This window comes from Entelurus aequoreus, linkage group LG05 (assembly GCF_033978785.1).
Source record: "Entelurus aequoreus isolate RoL-2023_Sb linkage group LG05, RoL_Eaeq_v1.1, whole genome shotgun sequence".
In the NCBI taxonomy this organism is placed as follows: Eukaryota; Metazoa; Chordata; class Actinopteri; order Syngnathiformes; family Syngnathidae; genus Entelurus; species Entelurus aequoreus.
The window spans coordinates 34,476,918-34,491,841 of NC_084735.1; the positions used below are offsets into that span (position 1 = coordinate 34,476,918).

At 42.9% G+C, this 14,924-nt stretch overlaps 1 protein-coding gene across 4 annotated transcripts in view; it reads left to right on the forward strand.

Annotated features, from left to right (window-relative positions):
* The first annotated feature begins 2,674 nt into the window (after positions 1 to 2,674).
* gria3a (glutamate receptor, ionotropic, AMPA 3a) overlaps positions 2,675 to 14,924 on the forward strand; it is a 289,764-nt gene continuing 277,514 nt past the window's right edge. For 3 of the 4 annotated variants that reach the window (XR_009826246.1, XM_062047943.1, XM_062047941.1), the window contains exons 1-2: positions 2,675 to 2,733; positions 3,104 to 3,141. Coding sequence is in view for 2 of the 4 variants with exons in the window: in XM_062047943.1 (XP_061903927.1) it covers positions 2,692 to 2,733; positions 3,104 to 3,141 (80 nt within the window). In the remaining 2 variants the exon portion in view is untranslated. The remainder of the gene's footprint in view (positions 2,734 to 3,103; positions 3,142 to 14,924) is intronic. The other variant, XM_062047944.1, reaches the window with a different exon arrangement.

The following is a 14,924-nucleotide window of genomic DNA, read 5'->3' on the forward strand; positions in this document are numbered from 1 at the left end:
CGCTGTTCCTTTTGCCTAAAAGCCACACTGATTTGCAGGACAATCTAATATGATTAGCAGCAAAGTGGAGAGCCATCAACGTTGTGGCTCTGATAGCGAACTAACTAACTAGCAAGCTTGTTTCTGTGCTTCAAAATAAATAGACCAAAAAAACTTAAGACCATGGTTGAGAGCACCGAAACAAGCTCGCAAGTTCGCATCATCTAGCTAGCTTACTTGCTGTTTCCTGCCCTTGCTCTCCGAGCCACAATGTTGATGGCTGTCCACTTTGCTGCTAATCATATTTGGATGATTACAATCCAAACACCGTTAGTTCTGAACCAGTTGAGTATTTATTTGGAGCCAGCGAGAAGGTTTATTTTTGACGTGACGGATTGTAAACCGACGTTGCGACACTGGAAGTATATTACCCGAGGGGGCGAGTTCTTTGCATGCATGTTATACTGTAGAATTTCAAATTACATTTTCAATGATAATAATGGTAACCTCACTCCTACCCACTTCTCCAAAGTGGGCTGGCTCAAGGTGGAGGACAGGGTTAAACAACTTGCACTGAGCCTAGTCTATAAAATCCACTACACCTCCCTGATACCGAAGTACATGTCAAACTACTTCCTTAATGTAAATGACCGCCATAACCACAACACCAGGGGGAGCTCCACTAACCACGTTAAACCCAGATTCCGAACTAACAAAGGTCTTAACTCATTTTCTTTCTATGCCACATCAATGTGGAATGCGCTCCCAACAGTTATAAAAGAAAGGGCATCTCTATCCTCCTTCAAAACCGCAATAAAAGTTCACCTCCAGGCAGCTACAACCCTAAACTAACACCCTCCCCGGATTGCTAATAATCAAATGTAAACAATCAAATGCAGATACTTTTTCTTATGCCTTCTGATCTCTCTCTCTCTTTCTATGTCCACTACTTGATGTCCATATCCTACCCCTCCTCTCCCTCCACACCCCTGATTGTAAATAATGTAAATAATTCAATGTGATTATCTTGTGTGATGACTGTATTACGATGATAGTATATATCTGACCCCGACTTAAACAAGTTGAAAAACTTATTCGGGTGTTACCATTTAGTGGTCAATTGTACAGAATATGTACTTCACTGTGCAACCTACTAATAAAAGTCTCAATCAATCAATCAATGAAATTATCTAGTAATGAAACCAAAAAATATGTGGTGCATTACATGTGACATGGCAGCACGGTGGAAGAGGGGTTAGTGCGTCTGCCTCACAATACGAAGGTCCTGAGTAGTCGTGAGTTCAATCCCGGCCTCGGGATCTTTCTGTGTGGAGTTTGTATGTTCTCCCCGTGACTGCGTGGGCTCCTTCCGGGTACTCCGGCTTCCTCCCACCTCCAAAGACATGCACCTGGGGATAGGTTGATTGGCAACACTAAATTGGCCCTAGTGTGTGAATGTTGTCCGTCTATCTGTGTTGGCCCTGCGATGAGGTGGCGACTTGTCCAGGGTGTACCCCGCCTTCCGCCCGATTGTAGCTGAGATAGGCTCCAGCGCCCCCCGCGACCCCGAAGGGAATAAGCGGTAGAAAATGGATGGATGGATACATGTGACATGCCAAAAAGACAGCCAAAATAGGTTGGTAGATAATAAATCTAAAAGTAAAAAATAGTGTAGAAATGCACCCAATTGCAGGAATCTGTTGTCTTGATTTTCAACATTTTGGGGAGGGGTTTGCGTGGCAGCACTTCTTGCTGATAGAAATGTTCCCCTTTTTCCCCCTCAATTTTCCTCCTTTATTGTCAAAGGGTGCTCACATCCCTGTCAGCATCAGTTGTCAATTTGAGCTATGGATTTGATCAGCTGTCCTTTTGTTGACTTAATTATATTATGTGACTGATGAGTGACATTGCAACTGTGTGTGTGTGTGTGTGTGTGTGTGTGTGTGTGTGTGTGTGTGTGTGTGTGTGTGTGTGTGTGTGTGTGTGTGTGTGTGTGTGTGTGTGTGTGTGTGTGTGTGTGTGTGTGTGTGTGTGTGTGTGTGTGTGTGTGTGTGTGTTTGTGTTTGCACTCTGTTAAGTGTGCTACATGTAACACTGGATCTGTCTGTATTTAGGCCACTCCACTCCCTCAGGCTTACAACTTGTGTAATTCTGTGGGTTATAACAAGCAATCGCTATATCCTGTATATACTTATACTGCTTCATATATAATTCATACATGCAACAAGGTTAAATTTACAGGATGTATTTTATTGAATGAATCTGGTTGCTGTATGTTTTATTTAAATAATGGGTATTTTTCCTTCCAATTTACAAGTTCATGCAGGCTCATCATCATCATCATGAGCTGCTTTAAAGGAATTCTATCAGCGACATCCCCTAATTGTGCCCACCATATGGCCAGCTCTTAACGACCATCATATTTAATAATATTAAAAAAAGTTGTTGAACATTTACGGTCACTTGAATGCCAACACAGAGGTTGTGTGAGGAGATTTATATGCTGCAGACAGGTCCCTCTGGTGCCCATGTTTTAAAGCAATCTAATTAACAAGGCTGTGTTTTAGTCCAGGGAAACCGTAATGCATAGACTGGCTTTTACTAGTGGTGGATGTGTTGTATGCCAAGCACTGAAATTACATTTCAGTCTTTACAGACTGATCCTGTTCTGCTGTGCTTGTGTTTTACAGTCTGAAGGCGGCAAATATTTCTATGCACACACGAGGAGAAATGCCTGGTCCATCAAATCCAACTGTAGGTATACTGAATACTGTAGTAGTCCACTAATCTAATAGAATGCCCACCACAGCGAGTAAGCAATTACTGAACAAAACACCCCGATTGGCTTTATGTAAAGCCCAAGAGGGTGTATTTTTAACCAATAACCATATCTCTATAAAGTTAAAGCACATTACAGATGAATGAATGGGCTTTTGAACTACGCACTATAATAAAAATGTTCATTTTAAAATGTGTTATGATGTCTGTTGCAAATTAAGTTTTAACCAGGAAATGGGATACTGCATATTAGCTTTGTTGAGCAGTGCATGTGAGCGATATTACTATGCAGAAAATGCAGCACTAATAATACAATCTCCAATGATTTTCCATCCTGTCTCCAAAGCTTTGGTCTGCAGCAGTACATCAACTTCCCCACTCACTGTAAGGGACACACACCTGATTTGGTTTGGTGTTCAGGTGTAAATGTTGTCAATGAAACTTCTGATTCGCTACCCTACTCCGATCACCTGCTAGTAACTTTCACTGTCAAATTCACTTTTTTTTAGAATTTTAAATGTGCAAAATCAAGGACATCAACTCTGACGCTCTTTCCACCGCCACTGACAGATGAACTGGTCACCTGCTTACAACAATAATCTTCATTTACTACTTGACATGCTGGCTCCAGTGAAAAACACAACTGATCATCCTACTATACATCTTTAATCAGTTCTAATGAAGGCAACTCCAAAACACTTTTTTCTCTCCTCGCCAAAATTACAAACCCACCGCATTCACTTCACTCTCATATGGACTCATCTGTTTTTTGATGTTCCCTTATGCAATTTTCCAATTCCAAAATCACCAAGATTCACCAGCAACTTCCTTTCCCTCAGCTACAGTAAACCCTCCCTGCCTCCCTCATCCATTCATTTTCTAGTTTTCACTGCATGCCTTCTCAGTTGGACATTACCGCACTTATCCATCGACCTGCCATTTAAATCCTCTCCCAACTGCTTTGGTTAATTAATAAGTACAGACCTAACTGCTTGGCATCTCTGCCTGTCGCACCTCCTCCAGTGCACTTCGAGGTCAGCTGCAGGGTAAAGTACCAGTAAAATGGAAAAACAAGCTGCCTCTATATTGAAGCGATTATCATATATATCTGATTTATAACACCAAAAGACTTACAAAGTTTGCAAGTAAATAGATATCAAAATAGTATCAATCTCACAGAGATTCACTAGCCATTTTGAAAGATAATGAGCTAGCCAGTCACGTGATCCGTGACATAGACGTGGGAACCACAGATCCCTTCCCCACCAACAACAATGCAAATTATGCACACTTTGTGAGAGCCAAGAACAATTACTTTATGAGTACTTTATTACTTATGATCCAGAACCTTATATTTGTAGCCTGAATATAAGAAGGATGAGCTACACGTTTTAAAAGCCGTGTGCTAAACAGATCCAGCTTTAGTGAAACACTAAGCATCGAGCACTAGTGTTAAAGGGGAACTGCACTTTTTTTTGGGCCTATCCTTCACAATTATTATGTGAACAAGAACACACGTCTGTTTTTTTTTTTTTATTAGGATTTTAAAGATGAGCAGAACGGTGTGACAGGGCCTCACAATACAAAGGTCCTGGGTTCGATACCCGGGCCGGAGTCTTTCTGTGTGGAGTTTGAATGTTCTCCCCATGACTGCGTGGGTTCCCTCCGGGTACTCCAAAGACATGCACCTGGAGATAGGTTGATTGGCAACACTAAATTGGCCCTAGTGTGTTGGCCCTGCGATGAGGTGGCGACTTGTCCAGGTTGTACCCCGCCTTCTGCACGAATGCAGCTAAGAGATAGGCTCCAGCACCCCCCTCACCCCCGAGAGGGACAAGCGGTAGAAAATGGATGGGTGGATTTTAAAGATGTTGTCTATCTGTGTTGGCCCTGCGATGAGGTGGCGACTTGTCCAGGGTGTAACCCGCCTTTCGGCCGAATGCAGCTGAGATAAAAGCTCCAGTGACCCCAAAAGGGACAAGCTGTAGAAAATGGATGGATGGATGGATGGAAAAAACACTTTCAAAATGCGGCTAATGGTAGCCACTGTTGTAGCCTTCAAAGCCCTCTAAAACAATTTCAAAACCCTCCATCAACGTTTAGTATACATGCTGCGAGTCTATATATAATGTAGTAACAGACGCGTTCATAACAATATGTAATATGTTCAATATGTACAGTATTTTGGTCATTTTAATCAGTAGCGGGACTTCCTTCTCTGGCGCGTTGATTTCCGTTTCCATAGCAGCGCACAGCCGACTTCCGGCATCTACTGTGTGTTCCTACTCCCACAAACAAACACGCGAATGTGTGTTGTAAACATGGCAAACTTGGTAATAGCCAAAGAATACGATCATGTTTGGACAAATGAGGATTTACAACATTATCTTTTTGAAGCTGAATATACTGAGGATGAACTGCACGAAGAAGAGGGTAAAACCTTGGAGCAGATGGAAGCCGAGAGAGTGAGGTTGGTGCAGGTCACGCTGCAAATCTAGAACTTTCGAGCCAAGCGACGCCAAATCATTGGAGTGCCTAAATCAACTGGAAACGTCCCCGGCCAGCTTGACCAAACTGACAACTGTCCATCGAGTAAGTCACTATACTAGTGTTTATAATACATGCAGCACATCACCGTACACTAAAGTATACGCTGTCAAGTAAGCTGTGAACAAACGAAACATGAAATGTGGGCTAATAGTCACTGGTGACGGTGGAAGAGAAGAGGACTGTGGAAAAACTAGTGAGCATTCTGGATGATGCCAGTCACCCTCTGCATACCGTTGTCAGTAGCCAGAGGAGCCTGTTCAGTGCTAGACTGCTTCATCCCAAGTGCAGGACTAATCGACTCAAAAACTCCTGTGTCCCACATGCCATTAGACTGTACAACTCCTCTCTGGGGGGGAGGGAGGGTACTCGGATGACAGGGGATGCAAAACAATAACAGTGCAATACTTTTTCATAACATGGTTACTACTGTCTAGTTTCTCTTGTTATATTATTATTTTACTGTTATATTTTTATTCTCATTGTTGCTTTTTATTTTTATTCTAATTGTAATATTTTTCTATTTTGTTTCCATTTATACCCCCATTATTTACTTTTTACTTTTTAAATTCGATCTCAACTCTGTACACCAGTGGCGTGCGGTGAGGTTAATGTCTGGTAAGGCACTGCATCATCACAGTCAGATTTACAAACATATGAACCCTAAATAGTATCTTATTCACCATGTGATTGGCAGCAGTTAACGGGTTATGTTTAAACGCTCATACCAGAATTCTTTACACAACTGTAGCACACAAAAAAGCACATTTAATAAAAAAAACATTATTATGGTCTTACCTTTCTTGCTGGTCAGCCTTTGCGTGCGTACCACGACGTTTGAAAAGAACGGGTCTTCTGTCCCGAAGTCAAAAGCAAACCTTTTAGCTCCGGCGTTGGTATACCTTTAATTATTACCTCCTGCTTCGATTGAAAGTCCAGTTTAGAAAACTGTTTTATTTTACATATGTAATCCTCCATGTTTTTAATAAAAGTCCAGGCTAGAGAATATAAACAATCGCTTGCAAACTTTTTTTTTTTCTTCTTTTTTTCTGCTGCGGCCGAGGAATGATCTCTGGGATCACTACCGCCCTCTACCACCAGGAGGCCGGATTACTGCGAGCCTCAACCAGTACGTCTTTTGCAGCAGATTTATGAATGCTCAGCACAAGAAATACGTTACACACATACAGTTTTTGACAAAATACACTGTACATTATATACCTCAGCTAACTAAACTATGCCATAGTTTAGTTAGCTGATATAATTCATATAGCAATACAGTCTCACTGCACAGCAGCTCAGCAGTTAGCCGAGTCATTGTGCACAATCCATGTTGAGGCACAAATCAGTGACGTGCCTCAACTGGCTGCTGATCACTGCACCGTCTCTTCTCAGTATTTGAACGGCAAATGTGAAAATAAAATAATCTAAAACTGGTGAAGTTAAATGGAAAATAACTTTAGTATAATCACTGGATACATATAACAATTTAATTATTATTTTTTTCTTTTTAAATTTTTTTTCTTTCCATGACGGCAGGTGAGGCCCCGCCTCCCCTGCCTCTAGTGACGGCACGCCACTGCTGTACACTGCTGCTGGAATTTTAATTTTCCTGAGGGAACTCTCCTGAAGGAATCAATAAAGTACTATCTATCTAGATACTGTAGTATGATTGTTCATGTTTTTCAGTGGGCAGCACGGTGGAACAGGAGTTAGTGCATGTGCCTCACAATACGAAGGTCCTGAATAGTCCTGGGTTCAATCCCGGGCTCGGGATCTTTCTGTGTGGAGTTTGCATGTTCTCCCCGTGACTGCGCGGGTTCCCTCCGGGTACTCCGGCTTCCTCCCACCGCCAAAAACATGCACCTGGGATAGGTTGATTGACAATACTAAATTGGCCCTAGTGTGTGAATATGAGTGTGAATGTTGTCTGTCTATCTGTGTTGGCCCTGCGATGAGGTGGCGACTTGTCCAGGTTGTACGCCGCCTTCCGCCCAAATGCAGCTGAGATAGGCTCCAGCACGCCCCGCGACCCCAAAAGACAAGCGGTAGAAAATGGATTGATGTATGCTTTTCAGTCAGTACAGATTGGTGTCTTATCGCATTGTGTTGTGCATTACAAACTCAAACGTATTTTATCCTGACATAGCTTATCTCTTTCTGTAGTTAGCTTTTACGGCTAATACCAAAGCATGCCGATGTGTTATTACGATAGAAAAAGAGTTTCTCCGTGTTCGCTCTTACAATAACAATGTCGCAACAGTTTGGTTATTATACAGGTTACGGAACGTAAATGAAGTATTTTTGATGTTTTTGAATGCATTTTCAAAGTGATTTAAAGGTAGAAATGATTGCTCCCATTAGCTGCATTGCTAGACACCTAGGACAAGAAGATTTGTATATGTTAGAAAGCGAAAAAAAACTAAAACCTTTTTGTTTCTCATAAGGATTGTGATTGATAGACAAAATTCCAAAAAAAGTGAAGTTCCCCTTTAAGTGCTAAACAAAAAATACAAACTACAACATAATAAAACAACCACTTACTGTACAATGTCTGCTCTCACTGTGATGACAACTGATGGGATGTTCATACCTTCCTGTTTAGATGAAGAATTAATCATAATCCACACTGAGGGTTAAAAAGAAAAGTTGCTGCCTGCATGCTCTGTTTTCGGTTGTCTTGTCTTTGTCTCCATCTCCGGGTATACAGTACATTAAATGTTACAGATGAACAACTTTCTGATTTATAGCTAAATCATCCTATTATCCAGATGAGAGGCATGATTTATAATCTAGAATAACTTTTTCCAGCAGGACACCGGTCAGCTCAATGCTGCAGCATAAGAATGTTACCTCTCTGTTATCAATGCACTGCTAAAAATAGATTGTCTGCATTAGCACTTATAAAATCAATATTGCTAATATTTGGTTAATATTCAGGTTACGATATGTAAATAGAGTATTGTTGGTGGGTTTTGGATGGTTATTTAAAGGGCTTTGTGGGCGGAATTGACTCAATTGTTGACTTTTTATTCCTCCTGGCTTTTGATTCTGGTCTTCTCCCTATCCTCAATATACTTCTGTTCTATGGACTGGTGCCTTAGTGTGGCGGAATAGCTTGTGAGTCTCAATGACCCTGAGAGCTATGCTGGCGAGGGGCTTTACCCCTGGTTGCTCAAAGCAAGCCAGACCGGTCAAAGGCGAGAGACCAGACAAAACCCAGTCCACTTAGCTAGCCTGGCAGCAGGGGCTGGTAGGCTGAGTTCAGGGCGTGTCTGCTGTCTCAGTTGCCCGGTGAGCAGAAGAGCACATCGCCAATAATCACGGGGCAATAGACCTAGATAGTTGGTCACTGCGGGGCAACCCACAAACTACACCAACTGTCACACACTTGTGTTCCGTTGGAACCTGTAGTAGTGAGTCCAGAGGTGGAAGTTTGTCTTGGGCAAGCATGCTGTCACAAAATTCTGCCCCGGCGCTCTCCAATATGAACATCTCTTCTCTCCATGAATTCAAATATTATGCCTATACGACTGGCAACTCGGGAGCGCTACTTTTTCAAGAGCGCTGTCGTTGCTCGGCAAGGCCCGCGTGTACGGCAGGCGCGACCTGGTCGACATCCTGCAACTGCCACATATACATCAATTGCATCCTGGAATGTGCGCTCCCTTGTCGTTGGATCTGAGATGGACTGTGCCTCACCTTGCAAATCATCACTCATTGATGCAGAATTACTTCGCCTCAACATCTCTATTGCTGCCCTTAGTGAAACCTGTCTGACCGGCGTTGGCTCTGTCCAAGAAAAAAACTACACTTTATTCTAGAATTGTTTCCCAAATGGCGACAGACCAATGCGTGGCGTTGGCTTTGCAATTCAAAACAAGCTCTTGTCCTAAGTGGAAAAACCTGTGCCTTCACCAAAACTGTAGCCCAGTCAAAATCATAGCCACTTATGCCCCTACACTGACCTCTGACCTGGATTCAGAGGAAACTTTCTACAATCAACTTAGCTCCATTACTCAAAAGACCCCCTTAACCGAATGCCTACTGATTCTTGGGGACTTCAATGCCCGAGTGGGTGTGAACTCCAGCGTGTCCCAACATCCTGGTAGACCATGGTCATGGCAACATGAATGACAATGGATAACGTCTGCTGGAACTCTGTAGCACACACCAACTCTGTATCCCCTCTTCCTTCCTTCAGGGCTCAAACTTCTCCAAAGTCACCTGGTGTCACCCTCGTTCTAAATACTGTTTACCAACTTGACCATGTGCTAGTGAAGCGTGAGCACTTAAAGGATGTAACACATTGCCGATCACTGCATTCAGCAGACTGTGACACGTTGTACGTTGATAAAGCTTCATCACGCCAGGCCCAAGCCCACTTCTTGCCTGGATGTTTCTGCTACCTATACTCCTGCACTGCAGCATGCATTCCAATAAGTACTCGTGTCTGGCTATGCCGCCTCATCACTGCATGCATATAACACTGACCCATCCCTCTCACCTACGGACATCACCTCTGCCTGGCAGCACTTCCACTCTATCACCACGAAAGCTGAATTCTCCACCTTTGGAAAGCTATCCAGATCAAAGCCAGACTGGTTCAAGGCTCATGCCAGCCTGCTAATACCAGCAAATGCCTCAAAGCGCTCAGCCAGACTGTCCAAAATGTCCTAAAGGCCATTCATACTGCCATGCAAGAATACTGGAACACACTATGTGACTGTATTGAGTCATGTGCATCCAGTGGCAACATCAGAGGTGTCTTCGTAGGCCTGAAAGAAGCTTTGGGCCCAGTCCCCAAAAAGTCCTCTCCCCTCCGTTCCCTAGCTGGTGAATCCCTGACTGATCTGGAATCTCATCTGACATGTTAGGCTGAGCATTTTAGCATTATCTATGGCCAGCCTGTCACAGCCAACACACTGGCAATAACTGCTGCTGTCCCTGAGTTCCCCCCTCTGACTGACCTGGATGCTAACATCACCATTGAGGACGTCAAATCTGCCATAAACGCCCTTAAAAACAAGTCTCCCAGAGCTTACGGCCTCCCTTCTGAGGTTTTTAAAGCAGGTGGGGATGCGCGCGTCACTATTTTACACCAACTGTTTGTGTCTTGCTGGAACAATGGATATCTCCCAGATGTCTTTCGAGATGCTAACATCATCACCAGCTATAAAAACAAAGGGAACCGTGCAGGCTGTAACATCTACAGAGGAATTTCTCTGCTCAGTGTTGCCAGAAATATATTTTCTCAAACTGTTCTACCACGACTACAAGTCCTTGCAGACCATACCCTCCCTGAAAGCCAATGTGGGTTTCGAACCGGTCGCTCTACAGTAGACATGGTGTTCTGTGTTCGACAATTACAGGAAAAGTGCATTGAACAACAAAAAACGCTGTTTCTGGTGTTTGTGGACTTGACTAAACCTTTGACTATGTTAGCTGATCTGGACTCTTCTTTGTTGTGCAAAGACTTGGCTACCCCCCTTAACTGCTGAAGATGATTACTGAATTTCATGATGGCATGAATGCAACGGTACAGTTTGAAGGCACTCGCTCTGACGAATTCCAGATGAGATGTGGGGTGAAGCAGGGTTGTGTTCTTGCTCCTACCCTCTTTGGAATATTTTTCTTTGCCCTACAACGTCGCGCTTTCCCCGAAGACTCTGGCATCCTCTTACATACCCGCAGCTCTGGACTGAGGGCTAAGACCAAAGTACGTCATGTTATGGTGCGTGAACTGCTTCATGCTGATGACGCTGCCTTCGCCACCCACTAAAAGGCTGAACTACAACTGCTCTGCACATCTTTTGACTCTGCATGTCAAGAGTTAAGCCTGCATATTAGCTTAAAAAAACAGTTGTACCTGCCCAACCTGCAACCCTGAACCCTGCTATCTCCATCTCCAACACACCTCTATCTGTGGTGGACAAATTCACCTACCTGGGATCCACAGTCTCCAACACCAACAACCTTGATGCAGAACTTGACATGCGCATTGGAAAGGCATCATCAATTTATAGCAAATTGAGAATGCGTGTCTGGCACAACAAGAACCTTTCTTTGCTCCTCAAAGTACGTGTTTACCACACATGTGTACTTAGTACCCTACTATACGCATCTGAGTCATGGACAACATACCGCAGGAATGAACATCGCCTGAATGCATTTTACTTCTGCTTCCTTCGTTCCTTACTGGCCGTTTGTTGGAAGGACCATGTAACCAACTCATCATACTACAGAAAACAGGCTCCAGTGACCTGTACACAATTCTTTGCCAACGCCATCTCAGATGGGCCAGGCAGATTCATCGTATGGATGACGCTCGCCTACCCAAACTCTTATTGTATGGCGAACTAGCCAATACTCCGTGCAAACAAGGACATCCCTGCCTACGTTTTAAAGACGTAATCAAGAGGGACCTGAAATATTTCTCCATCAACATTGACAACTGGGAGGCTCTTGCAAGTGAAAGATCTAACTGGCGTGCAGCAATTAACAACAGCTGCAGAGTCTCTCAAGAGGCATACGAGTCATTCTTGGAAGAGAGAAAACGGGAAGCAGTTTGTTGCATGCGACAGGAACGGCCATAGTAGTAACTATCCTCATCCTCCAAGATCTTTGATACCATTCCACACACTGTCCTCAATAGACCTAACAATATTGGCATCACAAACACACGCCTTCATTGGTTTAGATCATATCTCTCTGACCGCACTCACTTGTTAAGCTCCGTTCAACTTTGTTCATCCAACTCTCCTGCGTCCTCGGGCTCTGTTGTGGGTCTCGTGCTTTTCATCATTCTACATACATTCTACCTCTTGGCAATATTTTTTGTAAATTTAAATACTTTACAGTTTCACTGTTATGTGGATGACACGCAGCTCTACCTCTGTACCAAACCTACTGATTCACTTACTCCTTCCTCCCTTACAGACTGCCGCAATTAACTTAAGCAGTGATTCTCATCAAATTTCCTCCAAATCAACAGTAATAAAACTGGAATCCTACTTGTAGGAACCAAGTCCACTCTAGCCGAAACCGACAGCTTGGGTATTACTCTCCGTCTCACCCTCCTCCCAAGTTAAGAGTCTGGGTGTCATCCTTGACAGCACACTCTCAGCCCACATAAACAACGGTCTGCTTAATTTCATCGACGCAATATTAATCGCCTTAGCCCATCCCTGACCCCACATACTGCTGCCATACTGGTTCATATCCTTGTCACCTCTCGCCTGAACTACAGCAAATCTCTCCTGTTTGGTCTCCCTCAAGTCATTTTACAAACATCCGCTTCTCCAGAACTCTGCTACCCGGATAATCACCAGAACCCCTTCAATCCAGGACATCACCCCTGTTCTGCAGCAACTTCACTGGTTAGTTCCATCCATCCATTCTCTACCGCTTGTCCCTTTTGAGGTCGCGGGTGGTGCTGGAGCCCATCTTAGCTGCATTCGGGCGGAAGGCGGGGTACACCCTGGACAAGTCGCCACCTCATCACAGGGCCAACACAGATAGACAGACAACATTCACACTCACATTCACACACTAGGGCCAATTTAGTGTTACCAATCAATCTATCCCCAGGTGCATGTCTTTGGAGGTGGGAGGAAGCCGGAGTACCCGGAGGGAACCCACGCAGTCACGGGGAGAACATACAAACTCCACACAGAAAGATCCAGAGCCCGGGATTGAACTCAGGACTACTCAGGACCTTCGTATTGTGAGGCACATGCACTAACCCCCGTTCCACCGAGCTACCCGGTTAGTACCATATCCAATTTAAAATAATTGTCCTCATTTTTGTTAGCATCCATAACCTTTCTAACCTATCTTTCTGACCTGCTCTATGTCGCCACACCCCCTCAATAAGATCATCGTTATCCGTCCATCTCATTGTCTCCTTATATAGACTGTCCACCATGGGAGCCCGAGCCTTCAGTCGCTCAGCCCCCAGACTTTTGCAATATGGACTCATTTTTCCTCTTCAAATCAAGACTCGAAACACACTTATCCCTGACTGCTTATTCACTTATAATTAGCTACTGTATCCTTGTTGTTGTTGTTGTTATCCAATGATTTTATTCATTTGTTTTCTTTTGTATGGTGTCCTTGAGTGCCTTGAAAGGTGCCTTATGTAAAATGTGTTCTTACTAAATGCATACTGCTGCTGTGAACAGCTTCACAATGAAACAAGGAGACAAAGCAGGTACTGATTGCCAGGCCTAAAGAGCATATCTAGGCATGACTCAATCGACCGTACTTTAGCTCTAGAAAAAAGTCTGAAAGTCATCTTATATTTGTGATCTACAAAATCATACATGAAAACAAGAGCTGTCAAACGATTAAAATATTTAATCATAGATAGATATTCTTTTTCCTCATTCATAAGTGTACTTTAGACTGTATAATTTTAATATTTTGAATACCATGACTGGACTGATAGTTTGTTTTAATAATTTATTTTTATTTTTAAATATTATGATTTTTAAACAGCTCAACACAAAATGGACATAAACACGCTTTTAATGACATAAAAAAAATATTTGAAGTCTGTTAGTGTCTTGCCAGAGTTTACATTTTGTAGGAATACAGAATTGGTATTCCTGCTGTAGAAGCACTTGCATTCAGAGGAGGAGCTACACCATGTTTAGATACCAATTTCATGCATTAATAACATAAAATGTGGATCGTCAAAGATGTTTGGTAATGTAATCTGTGATGGGGTGGCGTGGTGCCGATGGTAGAGCGGCCGTGCCAGCAACCTGAGGGTTCCAGGTTTGATTCCAAATTTCGCCATCCTAGTCACAGCCGTTGTGTTCTTGGGCAAAACACTTCACTTCACCCTGAAGCATGGCACTATCTGCTCTCAGTATGTGAATGTGTGTGTGAATGGGTAACGTATGATGTAAAGATCTTTGGTTATCATTCCAGGTGTAGTAAAGTGCTTTATAAATACCGACCATTTACCATTTCTACCTGTCAAAGCAAGTTTATTTATAGAACACATATCATACACAAGGCAATTCAAAGTGCTCTACAGAAAATTACAGGAAGTCCAAACTAAAAATAAAATTATCATAAAAGTAATCATTCAATCATTCATTCAAGTGGAAAATATAAAATAAATTCATCATTAAACTATTATAACTCAAATCAAAAAGTGTAGATTAAATATTTTCCGTTGTAATATGCGCAAATACATAAAAGTGTTTTCAGCCTGGATTTAAACATGGTCAATGATGAGGCCTGTCACACATCTTTAGTAATATTATTCCAGCTTTTTGGAGCATAAAACTGAAACGCAGCCTCACAATGTTTGGTCCTGACTTGGCACCAGCAGGAGAACCACTTCCTGAGGGTTCTCAGAGCCCCAGATGGTTCATATGTCTCAAACATGTCAGAGATGTACTTTGGCACAAGACCATGAAAAGACTCGTACACAAGCAAACCGTGCCATTTTTCGATACCTTTTTTCAGAATCAGAATAGTTTTATTGCCATTGTTTGAGAACGGGTTCACAAACTAGGAATTTTTCTTGGTGCAAACGTGCGACATAAAACACATATATAACACATATTTGGTATAAAAAGAGCTGTGACTGAGCTATCAGATAG